At 52.0% G+C, this 19,850-nt stretch overlaps 1 protein-coding gene across 3 annotated transcripts in view; it reads left to right on the forward strand.

Annotated features, from left to right (window-relative positions):
• The first annotated feature begins 298 nt into the window (after nt 1–298).
• TBX4 (T-box transcription factor 4) overlaps nt 299–19,850 on the forward strand; it is a 32,155-nt gene continuing 12,603 nt past the window's right edge. For all 3 annotated transcript variants that reach the window (XR_007146646.1, XM_047831578.1, XM_047831579.1), the window contains exons 1-5: nt 299–443; nt 4,299–4,499; nt 5,320–5,414; nt 13,714–13,833; nt 15,121–15,268. Coding sequence is in view for 2 of the 3 variants with exons in the window: in XM_047831578.1 (XP_047687534.1) it covers nt 4,302–4,499; nt 5,320–5,414; nt 13,714–13,833; nt 15,121–15,268 (561 nt within the window). In the remaining variant the exon portion in view is untranslated. The remainder of the gene's footprint in view (nt 444–4,298; nt 4,500–5,319; nt 5,415–13,713; nt 13,834–15,120; nt 15,269–19,850) is intronic.

A 19,850-nucleotide genomic window follows, 5' to 3' on the forward strand; every position in this document is an offset into this window, starting at 1 on the left:
TAATCTAAACCATGCGGGGATCCCTGTCCCAGCCAGGCCTGCCGGGCCGAGGGCCGCAGGGAGGGCACCGAGCCACGCGGTGGGGGAGCGCGCGGCCAGCTCGGGGCTCGGGGTCCTGGGGCCGCGGAGCCAAGGGACCCTAGAGCCCCCCTCCCCGGGGGGCGGCGGGCGCAGACTGATTGACAGCGGCGACGTCAGCGCAGGGGGGTGGCGGCCCCGGAGGGAGGGAGGAAGGAGGAGGGAGCTGAGGCCCCAAAGTGCAGCCTCGGAGATCAAGGGCCCGCTCCAGAGTCAGGATGTGTCGGGCCCCGAGGGCGCGGCGGGCAACGGGACACTGACCCAGCGGCCCCGAGTCGGTGCCCAGGCCGTCCTGTGCCACTCGGACCCGAGCCTGCAGTGAACCTCGGGCCGCAGGCGCCTCCGCATGCTGCAGCGCAGTTAGGGTGAGTGTGGGTTCCGGCGGGGATGGGGGTGAGCCGGGCGTGCGGGACAGGGGCCACCCCGAGCCCAGCGTTAGGCTGCAGGGTTGAGGAGAGTGAACTGGGAAAGAGGCGAGTAATGGGACGGGGGTAAGAACCTCAGGGAAAGGCAAGGCTGCAGGATGGTGCCGCGATGTGCTTCAGATCAGGCTGCCGCCTCGGCCCTACTTCCAGCGGTTTGGGGCGCGAGCCCTCATCTCCACCGAGTAACAGGATGAATTGGGTCTAGGGACCCAAGGGCAAAGAAACAACAGCGCCAGAGCCAAAAGAACATGGTTAAGCTGCGACTAGAGGAACGTTGGTCTTGAAACTGGTGTTTGCAGAATAAGAAAGGCCAAGGAAGAGGGCCCGGGTGCTTGGGGCGATATGGATGAAGAAATGTGTGATCGGAACCCTGGACTTCAGAGCCTTTGATGCAACGGGCTCGTCAAAATTAAAGCAAGGAGCATTGTATATAAATAATTATCAATGATCAGGAAGTATCAGAATGTGAGCAATTACCAAAGAAACAGGGCTAAGTGGAAAACTAATACAGCACTCACACTTCAAAACAACAGTAAAATAATAGTCACTTTCAGAACCAAGCGAAAATTGTAATCACAAACTTAAAAGGATCATAGACAAAGTAACTCCAAATATAGGAACAATGTGATAAGAACCATTGTATTAAAATCAATAGTAAAAATAAAATAAAATAAAATAAAATCAATAGTGATACTATAGGAAATAGTAACAAATGATAAAACTGTAGGAAAAGGGTAAACAATTAAAAACACTATTAAGGGAAATACTAATATTAGTAGTATTGATGGAGTATTATATATAATTTATTATTGATACTATTATGAATTATTATAATAAATATTAACCAAAATCTTTAGAGCAATGCTAATATAAACAAAGACAGCAACAAGAATTGCTGAAATAATATGACAATTTATGACCAACATATTAATAGTCCCAGCAACATTATAAATAATGGTAGAGTAATAAGAAGTATCGTACCAATGTGATGAAAAATAATCAGAGTATTAAGAACTACAGCAATATCACAAATTATGACAAAGTAACAAGGAGTAATGATGTGATGAAAAATAACCAGCGAATTAAGATTGTAACGTTTCAAATAATGACAAAGTAACAAGATATTGTAACGATGTGATGAAGAATACCTGGAGTATTGTGAACAATTCTAACAAAACAAATAATGATAAAATAACAACAAGTATTATAAGGATGTGAAGAAAACTAACGTCTATATTGAGAACAATGATATTACAAGTTATGGTAAATAATAAGTTATTGAAACTGTGACAAAGTACAGAGACTGAGGAGCCAGCAACAGAAGCATTTTAGGGGTACGGAATAAAAATTAAAATAACAATAGATTAACATGACCTGCTGGAATACTATATTTAGTAATTACCTAGATATTAGTAACTGTGTCACTAATGTACCAGGAAGCCCTAGAATGATGGAGCAGGGACCAGAGAGCAACAACATATTTAATAATGATGAATTAACAAATCAAACCAGTACTTTAAGTATACAGTGTTAAAAATAAAAGGTTCTAATAATTTATGTGATATTTTTAATGCTATCGAGCTGACCCGAATACTGCTCTCATAATAGAGATAATTAAAATATTTAAAATAATACAAAATGTTAATTTCCCCAGTGCAAGAAAAATATCACCAGTAACTTAGAGTAAAGAGAAAAATGCTGTTCTCCTTAGAAAGCGAGTTGGTTGAAAGCGACGGACGGAGCGAAAGCGCGCCGAGCCGGCCGGCGCGTCCGCGAAAGGGTCCGCGAGAGGGGCGAGCGCGATGGGCTGCGGCCCTCGGGCTCGGGCTGATGTGGAACGCGGCTGTACAGTGCGCCGGGGCTCGGGGTCCGAGGGGAACCAAGGGGACGGCCAGTCTGGGCCAGTCCAGAGGGAAGGAAAGGAAATTAGGGGGGAGCCCCATCGAGGGCGAGGGCCAGCTGTCGCGATGTCGAGATGTGTCTCCGCGGCTGAGAGAAAAGGAAGAGGTGAAGCCCGCGGAGTGGAAGGAGAGCACCACGCTGCCCTCGTCCCAGGTGGGAGCGGTGGGACCCGCGTCAGTGGATGCCGGCCGCGGACGTGCTTAGTGCCCAGGACTGAGAGTGCCGGGCATGAGCCAGAAGGCGGCCCTGCACGGCTCCGGGTGCGACAAGTGCTCCGTAGAGGACCCGGTGGCCAAAACAGCATCGCGCCAGGCGGCGCGTCTTCCTGCCCCCGTGGTCTGCCGCGCTTGTGACCAGCCGATGGCCCGCGCCCATCCCTCTGACCCCAGATACAGTCCGGACCAGCGTCTTGGGCCAGGGCGTGCAACTACCCTGGTCGCACAATGTCCCCTTGCCTGGGGGCTCTGGGTTTCCTAGGCTCCGCTGGAACCAGCACGTGGCCCAAGGCCGGTACTGGGGCTGGCCATGCTGGGCAAGACTTGTTTCCTGCTGCCTGTGGACCAAGGACTGGGAGGGCTGTCAGCTTTATCTTTATGGGCTTTTCCCAGCCCTACTGGCCCAGGCCCCTTTTTTAATCTCCCTCTGTTGCACTTGGCTTGTTTACTTTGTGAGGCCCTGGGAGCCGATGTCTAGGACCTGGGATGGGGAAACCAGTAGGCAGGATGGCCAGAGGCCTGGGCCTTGGGATGCTCAGGGAGATCCAGGAGAGAACAGAAAGAAGACAGGAGGAAGGGGGAACACTCTTCCACAAGAGAGGCAGCCAGGCACATAGAAAGCCGCACCAGACCCAAAAGAAGGGAGAAGAGCAGGGAGGTGGAAAGAAGCAGATATAATGCAGGGTTGCATCCATGATGGAGGCAGGAAAAGCAGGTTCTGCAGCCTTGGACAGCCTGGTGGATAGTTCTAGATTCTTGGGGAAGGATAGCTGTGCTGGGGAGGGGGAAGGGGTGGGGTGGGCAGGACTAGGTTGTGTCTGTGAACTGGACCCACCCAACTGGCCTGGTCCTTAGCTGGGAAGGTCTGGATCCTTTGCCCCAAAGCAGAGCCCTTTGGACTGAGGGAGCCAGCGAATGTGAACATATGGGCAAGGCTGGAGGGCCCCTGGCTGATTTCAGGGCCTAAATCAGAGCTGCCCTGGGACAGTGTGGCTGCTTGAGTGACTAGAAGACTCTGTGTGGGTGCTTGTGTCTGGGTGTGAAGTGTGTACCTGTGTGAATGACACACAGGGTGTCTGTGGGAGTGGGAATGTGCAGGAGTGAAAGCCTTTGGCTCAGGGAGGCTCTACCTGACTGCTGTCTAAGGGAGTGGGTGAGGGCAGATGGGTGAGCAGGAGCCTGAGGAACTGCCCAACCCTAGGCCCTTTCTGCAGGTGTGGAGCCCCAGGAGCCTGGGCCCTGCCTCCTGGTTTCACTGTCCTGGCTTCCTTGGGCCAAGAGTGAGCCTGGACCCCAATTATTAGGAAACTTCGAAGAGAGACCCAGGCCTCAGGCTCCCCTGGCGCCCAGCAGGAGGGAGGGAATGGGGGTGCAGCTGGGGCAATGCCGAGAGGGCGGTCCTTCCCCCAGACCTGCTCATCACACAGCCCCACACCCAGAGGCAGGCAGACCTTGAACCGCACACAGACCCTCCCAAGTCCAGACCCCAGACGGTGGAGGCGACGGTCCTGCCCTCCGCATTTTCTCCCTCCCCCAGCTCAGAAGGGGGCGGTGTCCACGTGCGCCAGGGCGACCTTCCCGCCCGGCCCCGAAGTCCCCTGGTTGGGCTGGAGCGAGCTGCTGGGCCTCTGGCGAGTGTGGACCTGGGCATGTGACTCGGTGTGTGCTGTGCCCGCAGGAGATGCTGCAGGATAAGGGCCTGTCGGAGAGCGAGGAGGCCTTCCGGGCCCCGGGCTCGGCGCTCGGCGAGGCCAGCGCTTCCAACGCCGCCAACAACCCCGAGCCCGCGCTGGCCGCGCCGGGCCTCAGCGGAGCCGCGCTCGGCAGCCCCCAGGGCCCAGGCGCCGACGCCGCCGCCGCCGCTGCCGCCGCCGAGCAGGTAGGGCCGCGCTGGCCGTCGGGCAGAGGTCGGGCGTCGGTCTGTCTGCAGGGCAGCCTGCGTCTGCCAATCCGCCCCACTGAGGACAAGACTCGCTTCCCGGGGGACCTGGCTGCGTCCTGGACTGCGCGTTCTGCTCCGCTGGGCAGGGCTCCCGCTCTTTGCCTTTCGTCCCTCTTCTGCTTCGCTCCCTTGGGGCTACTAGGGGACAGGCTGGGGAGGGGACCCTTGTGGCAGCAGGGCGAGCCCGGGCCAAGTGTCCGGCTCCGACGACGCTGAGAGGGCGTGGGCGAAAGAAAGCCTGGCATCGGGAGGGAAGAACAGATCCCGGTCGTGTGCGAGCGGGAGCCGCCGCGGGGACGTCGCTGAGAGGGTCACACTGACAATCTGATGATCAAAATGAAAGGAATCCGTCTGTGCGCACCCTCGGCCTGCGTGGGTCTGCGTAGAGTCTGAGGGTGCGCGAGTCTGGCCGCAGGGGCGTTTGTCCCTCCTGTGTCTGTGTGTGTCCGCAAGCCTGTGGCTGTGTCCCGCCACGTGGAGTGTTTATGTTTTTGTAGTGTGTCATCTACCCTGGCACGGTCAGCATGTGTCCTTTGCGGACCATCTATAGGTGCAGCTCCGAAGGAGTGGGTTTCAGCTACTGATTAAATTTTGAAAAATTCACCAGTGGTACAGGATAATTTTATGAAACGAAATCTTGAGGCATGGGCTTCGGGGGCTGGCAGGACTCTGCACAGTTCCTTGGGCCTGTGTTCTCCGTTCTGTGGGCTCCGCATGGAGCCGTGGCTCAGGCCGACCCCTTCCGTCTCATCCCTAGACCATCGAGAACATCAAGGTGGGCCTGCATGAGAAGGAGCTCTGGAAGAAGTTCCACGAAGCGGGCACCGAAATGATCATCACCAAGGCGGGCAGGTCAGCGCTGGGACATTTATTTGGGGGATGGGGATGACTGGTGGGAGCGATGCGAATCCCCCAGGAGCTCCCTTGACAGTCCTCTCGGGCTCCTGCCAAAGGAGCGCCAGGAGTTCCTTTCGCCACTCCGGTCTTAGCCCCTTGTCCTACCACGGCTTTTGACTGGGCCTCAGAACTTCACCGGAGGATCCATCTCCTCCAGGGAGCCTCCAGACTTGGAAGGATGGGAGGGGTAGCGCTATGCAAATAAAATGCAAATAAGGATCGCGACTCCGGAGGTCCCAGTCCCTGCACTATTGGCCCCCAGGGGGGCTGCTTTGTCCTCTTCCTTTTGGGGACCTGCCTGGTTTCTCAGGATTGCATTGATTGGGGACCCGGAGATGACCCTCAACAGATGGAGGAAGGGGACTGGACCATGTTTTCCTACTTCCATAACTTTTCCTGGCAGTGGCAACCAGGAAACCTCTCATCCCTCGGGGTGCTGCTCGCCTATTGCCAGCTCCCCCACCTCAGCCAAGGGGAAGGCACCGTTGGGCCCTGCGTGTGTGTTGTTTGGGGAGCAACTCTCGGGTGGTTGCCAGAGATGATGATTTATAAAGTGGAAACATCTTTAAAATGTGCTGGTGTCTGTGGGAGAGAGTCTCGAGGAGAAGGGGAAAGGAGGGAGATGCAGACGGGGCAAGATGAGAGATTCGTTGGGGCCAGCGGGGCCAGGAGTCTCAGGTGGGGCGCGAATGGCAAGGCCAGCGGTTATCAGTGTAGGGGGATTGCTGCAGACAGAGAAGCTGGAAAGTTCAGGTGTAGGAACTGCCCTCTCCCCACTTACTCACATTTGATTCTAGTCCCTGGGGGACAGGGTAGGTGTAAAAATGTCTGTGGGCCCATAATTGGGTTTTCGAAGAAATAAGGTGGCGAAGCCTCAAGAGCCAGGGATGGGGAGTCAGACCACAGTGGCTTCCAGTTCCACTCAGCTGCTTCCATCTGTGCAACCCTCAGGCAAGGTGCTTCAGGGTATCTGCCCTCTCCACATCCCCCTCTGCAAAATAATACATACAGTTGTATGTAAAGCACTTAGCCTAGCTCCTGGCACATATGAGCATGCCATACATATGAGCCAAAATTAATTGTAATTAGAGAAATGTCTGACACCCACTCAGCAGTTTTCTTCTTCGTTGAGAACTCTGCTGAACTGCTTAGAGAACGGTGAGCTGTTGAAAAGAAGCAAAAAGCTGGTAGTTTTTGCAGTGTGTAGTGAAGGGGTGCTGTGGTCCTTCTTGTCTGCTCACTGGCAGACCTTGCGAGGTTTCCTTTGTTTTGCTGGGGGTAAGTTCTGGGCACTTGGTCAGGCTCCCTGGTAGGTGGCAAGGCCACCTGGAGCCTCTATCAGGGGAAGGAGCATGGGGATGTCAGGGCCTGAATTTGCTGCATTTGGGGGCTGGGGAAGGAGGATGCATTAGGGAAACCTGGTAGAGGGTGCCACTTGGAAGAGTCCTGAAGACAGTGGCCCTCAAGCCTTGCCTCTTCCTAGCTGAGTGCCCCTGGGCAGGTTTCTACACTTCCCGTGGCTCAATGGTGCTGGGGTAAACAGAGCTGGTGACTGTAGACTTACCTGCCATTCTTCTTTTCTTAGTTACTGTGAGACTCAAATGGGGGTCACGTGAGCTGCGTATGGTAAATTGTTGACTGGATTATAGGTATGAAGAGAGGGAATTTATTTATTGGAACTGCTGGGGTGGAGGGATGGAAAGAAGAAAGAGAAAGATCCAGAATTTCCCTTTTTAGGCAGCAGAAATATTCTTGTCTTTCAAAAATAAATGGTCTGCATGTTCTTCGGGTTTGCCTGGCCTCTGCCGTTTTAAACAAAAGACATTTGTGATTCTCCTCAGTGGGGTTTCCTGCATCAGTATGGGTCCTCCTCCCTCCCTCCCTCCCCCAACACACACACACACACACACACACACACACACACCCCCCTCCAGAGGTGACCAGCTTCAGGCGGATGTCTGTGCCTGATCCTAGTGGAGACTTAGAGATGCGCCTCAGGGAATGATGACAATAATTTTTAAATGGCTGTGATGAGGTTGACCACTTATGGTTTCATCACGGTCTTGGCCTTTCATTTCTCTGGCAGAAAGTTATTCTTGCACCAGGCCTAGTCCTTAAGAAAGTCACTAGCCTCGTCGCCCCTCCCCATGGTTCTCACAGACCCTCTTTCCTCCTGGTTGCTGCTCACTGACTTTGGAGACCACATTCTCAGTTCTGATCCCAGTGGCCCCCTCCCCCTTCACCGCCTCCCTTCCACAGGAGGCAGCTTGCTTTGCTTGGGTTTGTGGTTCTTCAACATCCTGTGGAGTCCCAGTTCTCTTCTTTGTGTCTCTACCGGCCCCTTCCTGGAACACCTGCATTTCTCAGCAGACTGCCTGAACCCTTGTCCTGAACCTGGAATCGCAGATTCCTAGACTGCTGGTAAACTGAGGGAACATAAGCCTGACCCCAGAGAAGGGAAGGCACTTGGCTCTTATAGATAGAAGCAAAATTAAGCAGCTGCCAGGTCCACACAAGCCAAGCAGATGATACTCTACCCCCAGAAAAAAAAACCCAACTTTGAGAAATTCCCCTTAGATACAGGGCCCTCCAATATGGGGTTGTTGCTCTGCCCTAGAGACCCCCCTGGCTGGTTAGAGGCATGATACTTGCTATCTGGCTGAGGGAGAGGCAGGTCCCAAAGAAGGGGAACAATGTTTCTCAAGCTGGTTTGAGTCTTTGAGTCACAAGCCTCTTGCCTATAAGCTCTTGAAGGTATGAAGGTCTGAAGGCCAAAGTAGAGGATATTCCCCTTCATTGGATAGTGACTTCGGATTCTGGGGATTAAAATGCCAATCACATTGGGAGACATCAATTTCTGAATGCTCAGTAACCCCTGATGTCAGGTGTAAAACGAGGCCAGAATCCTCCCAGCCAGTTTCTGTCCCTTTCAGGGGCCTCTGCACCCAGAAGGCTGTTTACTGCAGAGACCAGACCCCTCCTCTGTCTACCTCCTTCACATCCCTGCCAAGCTTGAAAGATGTGAGAAACTGCATTTTCTCCCAAACATAGATAAAAGTGAGCGCCACAAAAATTTAAATATAAACCTCCCAAAAATGAAAATTTCCTAACCGTTTGACTGCTCTACTCCTAGGTCATGGTTTTGCCACCAGATAAATCTCCACTATCAGCCTTCATAGCCTGTTGAGTTCAATGTTGCTTGTGTTAGTGACAGTGAATTTGCGTTTGAAAAATGAGCTACCGATGAGAACTCCTGTTGAACCTGTATTGTTTGTTATTCTGAGGCAAGGATTTGGCCCGGCTTAATCCGGGGCTTCAAAGCCAATTGCCCTTGCTCTGTATACAGAGCGTCAGAGCCCAGTGGCGTGGGTGATAAGACAAGTAAGGGTTGAAGACACTGGGAAAGTGGGTTGGGGAGAGAGTCCTTTGATCTCTTTCTAAAGTATTTTCTGAAAGCAAAAGTCTATCAGAAGGAAGTGTCTTTAAAAAAATCTGAGAAGCAACTGATCTTCCAAAACAGCATCCATTCCATATACCCTCACTCTTGCCACCCTCCCTCCCCCGACCTCAGGGAAAATATTTCTTAAAAATGCTTTGAGTGAATTAGAAAATCGTGTGCGTGTTAGAGAGAGAGAGAAAATTGGGACTAAATTACAAAGCTTTGCCATTGCTCTCAGAAATCATTTGGCTCTAGAAGGTTTAGTCTCCCTACAGGCAGCACCAGCAACGCAGCCCCCAACCCTCCAGCAAACTCAGCCTTGGTGGACGGGCCTTAGCCTCTTCCCAACATACCCAGAAATCCCTCTCAAGAGTCCCAGACACTAGGGATAGAAAGAATGGTGGGGTTTTCTGGGGACCCCTGTCCTTTGCCTGCAGCCGGTTTCTTTCCGACCCTGGGATCCACGGCTGGTGTATGTATATACATGTGTGTATAGACACACACATATGATATATACATGTATAATTTTCAATGTCAATTTTATTGAAGTGGAACTTGCCTGCATAAGTGAGCAAATCTTAATTGTACAGCTCTATACACTTCCACAAAATGAATACACTAGTACAAATCACCACCCGGATAAAGAAACGCAGCAGAATCCTCTTGTGTACCCTCCCACTCCCCACCACTCCTCTCCCCCCTCGAAGCCCCTCTCCAGACTTCTCACCCCTTCTATTTGGTTTTGTGTCTAGTTTAAGGGAAGGCACATCTAGCTGCTCCTGGGGTTTCCAGGCCCTCACAGAAAGTCAGGCTGCAACCGGGTTGGGGACTTGGGGGTCCCGCCAAGTGGAGAGAATCTGGCTGGTTTCCTACGTCCTGCTGACTCCCTGCACCCCCATTCGGGATTGGTGGGAGACTAGTAGGTCGGGCCAGAATTTGCCGATCGCTTTGGCCGGAGAGCCGGGAGCCCCCGCCGCTCTCTGAGACCAGCTGAACTTGCGAGTCTCCACTCAGCAACCAGCGAGCATTTGAGGGGTTGTTGCCAAAATCACAAGGTCCCGAATCCTTGCCCCGTGCCCCGCAGGCCTCCCACACGAAGAAACGTCCAAGGAAGCTTATCTTAGCAGTTCATTCTAAAACCATTTCCGAGTATGAAGTAGATAAAGGCTCCAGCCCGCATCCTTTCAGAGCCTGTTTCGTGATCAGAGGAGAAACCCCCGGCTTTCATCTCCTCCCGGGCCGGCGGGGCGGGCGGCTTGTTTATTCCCCGGCGGAGCCGTTTCCGCGTGTGCCGGGAGCGCCCCTCTGTCTGGGGGTCCAGGAGCCCCGAGGGGGCGTCAGGCGAGCGGACCGGAGGCTCGCGGGGCGCAGGGAGAGGGTGGGGGCGAAGGCTCGACCGCGTGGGGCTTGGGGGCCGCGAGGTGTCCGGGGCGGGCGAGCCAGGGATTCCGGCCAGGCCAGCGCTGGCGGCGGAGCAGAGTGGGACACTGGCGGCTCAGAGTCCTTCCCTCCTTTCCTGCCCACTCCCCCAGGTGTTCATTTCCCCCATTGATGTTGGTTTTCAGGTACATTTTACGTCCTAAGCCACAGAAACAACTTGATCTCACCCCATCCTTTTCATCTGTTTCCGTAGAGAGGGTCTTTATAGTGTAGAGTCACCAGAGAGGATGGCACAGCTCCCAGACCCAGCCTGGCCTCTGTGGCAGGAGTCATGCCCATCTGGTGAATGGTCCCATGCTGCGCCTGGGGCTTCAACTTTAGGGCAAGGGCAGATGCCTTCAGCTGTGGCAGGAGGCTTCTGGGGTGGGTGGAACATACACTTCCCCTTGGCACTCAGCCTTTTCCCCACAGGGTGTGCCCTTCATCCCACTGGAGCCCCCTAGGTGGGGCAGTGATAGTGCCTAGGGTCCGCAGGGCCCATGTTCTCAGAAGCAGTCACCAAACTGGACCCTGACAGAAAAGCGGACACAGGTTCTCATGAAACCAGTGGAGTTCACTGAGCCTGAGTAGTTCAGCCTGGAGCAGCGTCCCCTTTCAGACCAGATATCCCATCCCCCGCCCCTGCTTCTAAGGGCAGCTGCCCTAGGAAGGGGGGGATTGGTAGGCAGGGGAGGCAGAAGCTAGGAGATACCTTCCTTCCCTGCCCCAACTCTTGGCAAAACCTCCCTGAGGGTGTTTTCGGTCAGGAATCCAGTCTTTAGTCAGCTTCTGGGTGAAGCCAAATCCTAGGATACCAGCTCCGTGCCTTGGGGAGCTGAGCACAGGCTACTTACAGGCCTTCTAAAAAGCATTTAGTGGATCTTAGCCTGGCTTCCTGAGCTGCTGAGATGAAGTGTAGTAAGGAGTAGGAGAAGGGGAAGGACAGGGTCTTCATCCCCCTCTCAGCCTAGGTTATGAAGAGTGTCAAAGTGGCAGCGGGACATTTTTTCCTGGACCCCTTTGTGGATACTGGCCTGGGGGGAAGCCATGTCTGCCTTCTGCTGTTGCCACCTGGAGTGATTACAGGAGAAACAGACTAAGCGCAGGGCACTGGTGCCAGGTCAACCCCAAGGGCAACCAGGGCTGCCCCATTTTGTGGCAGTTCCTGTAGCAGTTACAAAATGGTGACCTGGAGGGGACAGGATTCTTGGCCTTTCCCCGGGGAGCAGGGGAAGTGAGGCAGCTGATGCCTTCCCTGCTTCAGCTTTAGGCCTATCAGGGGAGAGGCTGGGCCAGGAAAGAAGGTGGTGCAGGCTCCAGCTGTGCCCCCAGGCTGGGCAGGGGCTGGTAAGCAGCAGGCAGGATTGGGTTCCTGAGCCCTCTCACTTCCCCCATTCCTGGAGAGGGGGTGGGGTGGACATTTGAAAATGCTTTCAATTGACATCTGAGACAAATTCTTCCACACGGTTTATAAGTCCCTAGACTTGCAGCTAGAACTTCCCTCCTCCCTCCAGGCACGCACACACGCACACATGCGCACTCCACCGTGTACTCAAGTACGTGCCCTTGAGCGTACACATGGCCACATACCTCCCACATGCCTGGCCCATTGCAGTGCTCTCCCGGGCCTTGCCTCCTGCAAGAGAGAGGGTGAACAGGCTGGGGCTGGGCCAGGGGTAGAACTGAACCTTCCACCTCAGGGTCCTGGCCTGGGCTTGCTATAGGGTCTGCCTGCTTGTAAAGGCCTTGATCCCTTCTGGAAACCCTGGTAAACTGGTACCCATGTTGACAAAACGGGGGTCTGAGGTGTCTAGGACAGCTTCTCTTGAGGTTCCCCTTATGGTCTCTTAGTGAGGCTTTCCTTCAGTGGACTGGTTGGGCACTTTCCCAACTCAGGGGATTTGGTTCCTGATGTCCTTAGTGTCTTCACTTAGGTTTGGATCCTGCCTCTCTCTTGGGGAAACACCTTTGTGGGAGATCAGCTGGGAGGGGGTGGGGGTGTCTGAGGAGGTTTGTGGTAAAGTTCTGTCTGCTCCCTCTGGAGAAGTCCAGTGTCAGGGACTCGATGACTAAGGGGCAGAACTCTGCCCCTGCAGGTATGTGTATATGCTATTGTACCTGTGTGTGTGTTGAGGGGTCTGGGGAAGCCCGTCTCTAGAATATTCACTGAGCCTCAGGGTCCTGGATAGTCTTTGCATGAGCTGTAGAAACTGGAAAACTTTCTGGTTTTTTGGTGAATCCTTTTTCACAGAGGTAAGTCATCCACTGGTTTGAGGAGGGAGGAATGCAGTGGGAGTCAGTGGTAATAGTCACAAATGGACTCAGTTAATCCACAGACCAACCTATAAGATAGGTAGTAATATCCCCATTTTATTTTTTTTTTATTAAAAAAAATTTTTTTTTCAACGTTTATTTATTTTTGGGACAGAGAGAGACAGAGCATGAACGGGGGAGGGGCAGAGAGAGAGGGAGACACAGAATCGGAAACAGGCTCCAGGCTCTGAGCCATCAGCCCAGAGCCCGACGCGGGGCTCGAACTCACGGACCGTGAGATCGTGACCTGGCTGAAGTCGGACGCTTAACCGACTGTGCCACCCAGGCGCCCCAATATCCCCATTTTAGAGATAAGGAAACCAAGGCACAGAGAATGAGATCCAAGCAAGTTGCCCAATGCCTCAAAACTTGTCAGGGGTGGGCCAGGCTGGTGGACCATGGCAGAGTGGTTCTAGAATCCATGCTTTTCTCCATGAGGCTCCTGAACTGACTTCACCTGGTACCCAGTTAGTATACACAAGCCCAGTCAAGGTCTTCACATGGCTAAACACCTCTGCTAAACACACCAAAAGAATCCAAAGACCTAGCAACACTCTCTTGTTTTTCTGTGAGTTGGTTCCAGGCCTGAGGGTTTCCACAGAGACAAGGCCCAGAGGAGATACCCCATTGATTACAGAAGTAACTGACAGGGCCTTGAAGTCTTTTGCTCTGACCCCCTGTAATGGCAGCCCAGAACTTTAGCTGTGTAGGGACTGGCAAAGGGCAGGAGGGAAATTAAGCAGCCAGGTTGGTGTTGACATCCTCTCTCATGATCCTGAAACTTTCTATGCTTTAGCTGCTTACAACCAGTTGCCCTAAATATTAGGGGATTGTTGGGGAGAGGGAATTGCATTGGGGAAGCCATGTAAACCCTCTTTCTAGGCATGCAGACCAGATGAAGCTACCTGGACCCAGAGAGAACAGCTAGTGCAAACTTTCCCTTGTGTAGGGGGAGGCTGAGGCAAGATCACACAGTTCTGATCAGGGCAGGTGTCTCTTAAGGCCTTCTGTTCCCTCACCCCTGGGTGGCATCTCTCTTGATGCTCTGTCTATGCCTCTGCCTCATACCTTGGCTTCCCCTAGGAGGATGTTTCCCAGCTACAAGGTAAAAGTCACAGGCATGAACCCTAAGACCAAGTACATCCTGCTGATTGACATCGTCCCTGCGGATGACCACCGCTACAAGTTCTGTGACAACAAATGGTAAGAACCTGGGACCCTCACATCACCTGCCTTCTCTGAACTGCTCTGTCCACTCACCACACCCATCTGCACCTGATGTTTGGTCCAGGGACTCACCAGTTAGTTCATATGATTGCCCAGATCCGCAGTCTTGGGAGCTGAGCCTGCAGAGGCTGCAGGGTCGGCCAATGTCTGCACACCCGCTACAGCTGAAAGTGAGCTGCAGGGTTTGAGTGTTTAGTGGATTTCGAGTCTGTACTCTCCCTACAGCCATGGGCAAACAAGATTGGTGACTACGCTGTGGGATGACAGATGAACACAAACACTGGATGAATTTAGGCTCTGGTAGTGCTGCACTGGGGAGGAGGATGGGAGCTGTTTGCTTGAGGGACTTTGATATTGGATGGTTAGACATCCAATGACATCTCTCTGCTGCTCTTCCACTTAGTTCCTCATTGTCTGGCTATGAGCCCTCCCTTTAAGTTGTCGATCCAGGGTGAGTGGCAGCTGCCTGATGGTTGGATGATGGGACCCTCTGGCAAGAGGCTGGGGGGAACAAGTGGGCTGTAAGGCAAAACAGGGGCTGGGTAAGTAAACACTAGGCTACTTTTCCTAAGGTCACCTTCTTAGTACCCTGTCTGCCCCCAGAGCCCAGGACAGCGCTCAAGGAGAAAGAAGGATTGACTGAATTAGTAGCTAGCCAGGATGTGGGCTTCACCGTAGACTGGTAGTGGGGCCAGCAGAGACCTGGCTGAGGAGGCTGGATTCGGGGACCAGGTCTTGCCAAGGGCCATGTTTCTATTTCTTCTCTCTTTGGGTTGGATTATCATTCAGAGCAAGCTCTGGCTGAGGGGAGGTTTACCAATTAATTTCCTTGGGGGTGAGCACTCTTTCGGGGACAAGCAGTTTGAAAGTTGGCTAGGTCTTCTGAGAAGCTCCCTCCAAATAATATAATTTATAACATTTTAAAGTTGTAACTGTAATACATACACAGAAGTGCCTAAATCGCCCCACAATATATTTGTGATTAGCCCCATTCTTTGAAGTAAATAATCACATTTGTCTGTACCCTCCCTTTCTCTTTCTACTGCAGTAAAATAAAAGAGGTTCATAATTGCTCCTCCTCCTCAGCACTCTCTCCTTTGACCCACACTCCTACTCACAAAGTCTGAAATTGAGAGTATAAGACTAACAGTGATTTCTTTCCCCCTCAAGTCTATGGGGATTTGCTCTAACAGGGGACAGGGAATCTGGGCTTTTCCAGACCCCAGAGTAATCAACTGCTGTAATCATCTGTTCTGTTGGCAGGATGGTGGCCGGGAAGGCTGAGCCCGCCATGCCAGGAAGGCTCTATGTCCACCCCGATTCTCCTGCCACCGGGGCCCACTGGATGCGGCAGCTAGTCTCTTTCCAGAAGCTGAAACTCACAAACAACCACCTGGACCCCTTCGGTCATGTAAGAAAGAGACTGCCTGGCCTTGAGAGCCAGTCCTTGAGCAGTGCTGGGGGTGGGCTAGGTAGGGATGGAGCTCTAGAGAATCCACTCTGGGGATCCAGCTCCAGGCTTTGGCACTTGCCAGGCCAGTTGGAGGAAGGAGCCCAGAGTCTGAGTCCCTCTGATGTACATCCTTCCCCTCCCACTTGCTAACTGGGTAACTTTGGGCAAGTTTTTGAGCCTTAGTTTCCTTATCTAGAAACCTTTTGTGGTTGCGAGAATTAACTGAGAGAATATGCATGAGGCACCTTGCACATGGGAGGCTCTAAATATGGCAGGTATGACAAGGACAGTGATGCTGGATCAAATCTTTCAGCTTCAGGTTCCCCAAATTTGGCCTTGCTGGAGCATAAGGCAAGTTAACTTTCTTGGGAAAGAGTCACTATGAGTTCCAAAGCCTCTCTCTGGAGTATGCCGTCTGCCTGGCCTGGCAGCCCCTGCCCTCTGGAAGGGAAGGCCTCACTCTGGCTCGGATGGCAGCTCCTTCCTGGCCTTGCCTCGGACCTGGTTCTTGCCAGAGAGACTCTGAAGCCCCAGGGATGCTGCTGCTGACGCCCCATCCGGGCTGTTGAGGCTCATTCTTTCCCCATCTGATTCTGGCAGGCCCACAAAAAGCGTTTTATGTGGAAATTTTTAGCTCAAGTGTGTGGTAAACTGAAGCCTGGGGACCTGGTATTATCTGCCAGGGCACAGGCCCTGCCCTTCTCCATTCCTCATCGGTACCCTGGAAGTACAGGATGGGGTGGGGTGGAGCATGGGTGCGGTAGAGGCTGCTAGATGCAGTTGCCCAGGCCATACATGTAACATTCAGAGTGTGGATGGTGGTCGGGGAAGCAAGGGTGAGGGGTGTGCAGGAATGTGCCTTTTTTTTTATATCTAAATTCTATTTCTGGGGAGTTGTATGCAAATCAGAATTCTGTGAATCATAGTTCCTCATGGAAAATGCCAGCAATGGGTCATTTCTGATTGATTGGTATATAACTGACAGGCAGCTCTTAGTTCTAATTTTCTCAGAGTCTGTTTAATTTTTTTCTCAGTTGGTGATCTATAAACAAGCAAGTAGGAGAATACTTAATTAATGTAATCAACCCCTGAGTTTTCCATCTTGCAAGCAGCACAGGCTTTCCCATGCAAAGCAGGCTGATGCTGTGGGTGAGGGGTGGCAGAAATGTGCAGCCCCAACCTCTCATGGGGGCAGAGATAAGCCACTGATCTAATGGGAAGGGTTGGCCAAGCACCCACTGCCCTTTTAATCGAGGGGCAGAAGGGCCTTCTGGGTCTTACTGGGCACTATCCTGGCCAAGACTTTGCTCCCAGTTGACCCCTACCTGGCCTCCTCTGCTTGCTCAGGCCATGACACTAACCTGGAAAGGTTAGTGAAAGCCTCTGTGCTGGGAGTTGGGGAGCTTTAGCTGGCAGGCAGGTCTCTGCCCCCAAATGTCCATGTGGACCCCATGGGACAGACCACTGGGGGGAGCACAGAGCTTGGCAAGAGCTAGATGTTTCGGTGAGTGGCCAAAAGTACCCAGGCATCAAAGTTCTGGTGAGAATTTCAGATGCACAGCTTGCTATCATGGTTCCCAGCTGCAGGGGTGCCTCAGATGACTCTTCTACCTTTACCCCACCCCTGCCACCCCAGCAGAAAGTGGCAGGGGTGGGACTCAAGTGGTTGAAAATCTGGGCTTTTTAAAATGGGAGAGAGGCTTTCATAGCCCAGCAGTAGATTTTCCCAGCCTGGCTTGCCTCCTTGGTGGCTCTACTGGAGTCCATGAAGGGTTTGCAATAATCCTGCATATGGTCTTGAGTCTGAGCAAGTTGGGCTGCTTCATGGGCTGGTGACATGGGGGTTGCCCCTGGCTACACTTGCCGTGCCTGCCAAGAACTCATGTCTCCTTGGCAATAAGGATACTCCTGACACAAATGCAGCTTTCTCCAGAGGGTTGGGATACAGAGCATCTTCCTTCTCCCCATTCCCGCACCTACCCAGCACAGGCAGCTTATTGGTCATAGCACCCTGCGTACAGTGGCAGGACTCAGGGATGATGTGATTGTTTCAGGGGCTGGGAGTAAAGGAGCCGTGCTTGAACCCACACCTTCTCTTCCCAGTCCAGCATTTCTTTTGGCTTGTCCACCTGTCTTTCTGCACCCAAGGCTTGAGCTGGCATATCTTCAGCTATTTGGAGCATCACTGGAGAGGGAACAACTTCTGATCGAGCAGGCGAGGGCTGTGGAGATGAGCTAAATATTCCTAGATAAGCCACGTGGACCATGGCTTTCTGCTCATTGGCCTGCACCAGTGGGAGTGCTGAGCCCTTCATCACCCTGTTTGGCTTCTCAGTGCAGGCACCTGGGAAAGAGCCATCTCATATACTATGAATTTGCGCCAAACAAGCCCTTCATTCTGTGCTGCTCTCCTCCAGTTTCAGTTTTCCCTAAAATCTCCTAGGTGTTGAGGACCTTTCTCAGCCAAATGAGCTTTGGACTTTTCCCTCAGGTCTCATAGTATCTCAGGGATTTTAACTGAGGTTTTGCAGCCTAGGGTCCCGGGGAGAGCTTGGGCTTGGCAGCCTGTCCTACATACAGGGAACAGGGACCCCTCAGACCACATGGCCACATGTTTTGGCACAGGGTTCTGACTAGAAAACTCTTTGTGGGCTTTTGCCGTAGTCAAGGAAGGCCTCTGTTCCTTCCTGGGGCAGGTTCAGGGATGATGACGGGTTTCTGGGAGTAAGCGCAAGCAGGGACAGAAAGGATCCTGGGGGCTGGGGGCTAGGACTGAGCTGCTGCCTTAGGGCCTGATTCAGTTCCACTTCTGTTCTGCTGGCTGTAGAGACTGCCTGTCCCTTGCTGCCTACCTGCCATCCCCTTCCATCCACAGCAGGGTCCTGGGCCAGGTAACCATGAAATGGAAAGAAAAGCTGCTTCAGAAAGTTGAGGCAGGCTTCACTGAGACAGGGCCTGCATCCTGCAGCAGCACATGGAGATGACTGGGACTTACTTTTCTCCCCATCTGGAGGCAGGGAGCCGATGGCTGCAGTGGTGTGTGTGTGTGTGTGTGTGTGTGTGTGACAGAGAGAGAGAGAGAGAGAGAGAGAGAGAGAGAGAGAGAGAGAGAGAAGGAATGGCCTTCACCACCTCTTATGTCCCAGGACTCCCAGATTGCTGAGGAGGAAGACCAGCAAATGATTTCTGACACAGAAAGTCTAATGGTTCCAGAGGCCGAGTTAGCTCCAGGCTGGGGTGTGGGCTGCAGCTTCTTGGTCACAAAGTGGCGCATGCACTTGTCCCCTCTGTATGCTACTTTCTTCTCTGGCCACATGGCTCTTCACCTAGTTAGTTACTCCTGAGCCTTGGGATCCAAGGTCAAATGCCACCTCTTCAGAGAGATGGTTCAGGGTCCCCACTCTGGCTCTCAGAGTGCCACGCACCTTTCTGTCCTAGTACTTACACACTAAGAGTTTTATACTTATTTATCAAGTTTATTTCTGCATAGGAAATACAGTCACATGGCTTAAAAATCAATCAATGAATGAATAAAAATGTCTGTAATGAACCATTTTTCTCCTCTTGGCTCCCTGTCCGCCCAGTTTCTTTCAATCCCTGCCACCCATAACCATTGTTCCTAATTTCTTTGTGGCATTTCTTTTTGCATATACAAGCAAAATACAGAATCTCAAATCCTTTCTTTTGTACACAAAAGGTAGCATACTATAAACACTTTTTGCACCTTGCGTTGTAAACAGTATAAAATGGAGATCATTCCGTTCATATAGAGCTTCCTTTTTCCTTTTTTTAACAGCTGCATAGAATTTCAGTGCGCATTTCTTTCATAAATTATGTAGCCAGCCCTTACTGAAGAAATTAAGATGCCTATTTTTGCTCTTTTATCTACGTATCTTTAAATTTTCTTATGTTTATTATTTATTTTAGAGAGGTAGAGAGACAGAGTGCAAACGGGGAAGTGGCAGAGAGAGAGAGGGAGACACAGAATCTGAAGCAGGTTCCAGGCTCTGAGCTGTCAGCACAGAGCCCTACACAGGGCTCGAACCCACAAATGTCGAGATCATGACCTGAGCCGAAGTCAGATGCTCAACTAACCTAACCACCCAGGCTCCCCTATTTTTGCACTTTTAATTAAATTTCTACATATATCATTTTACACGTGTGTCAAGTATATCTGTGTGATAAGCTGCTTGATCAGAAGGTATTTGGATTTGTAATTCATAGTTTCACCCTCCATCAGGGTTTTAACTGATGTATAATTCCCACCATTGCTGTAGCCTCACCAACAGGGTGGGAGAGCAAAGTTTTAGACTTTTGCCAGTCTGATGGGTAAAATATAGATACTGGTTATAGTTTCAATTTGTATTTCCTTTATTATGACTAAGGTCAGGCATCTTTTTTCCCTTTCTGTGAACGTCTGTCTCTATCCTTTGCTCATTTTTTCTCTCAGATTTTTGAACATTTATTAATTCTAGAAGGTTTTATAAATTAGGAGAATTTAGCTTTTGTATGTGTTAGGAGTTGCTCGGATGTTTCCCCA

Source organism: Prionailurus viverrinus, chromosome E1, assembly GCF_022837055.1.
Source record: "Prionailurus viverrinus isolate Anna chromosome E1, UM_Priviv_1.0, whole genome shotgun sequence".
In the NCBI taxonomy this organism is placed as follows: Eukaryota; Metazoa; Chordata; class Mammalia; order Carnivora; family Felidae; genus Prionailurus; species Prionailurus viverrinus.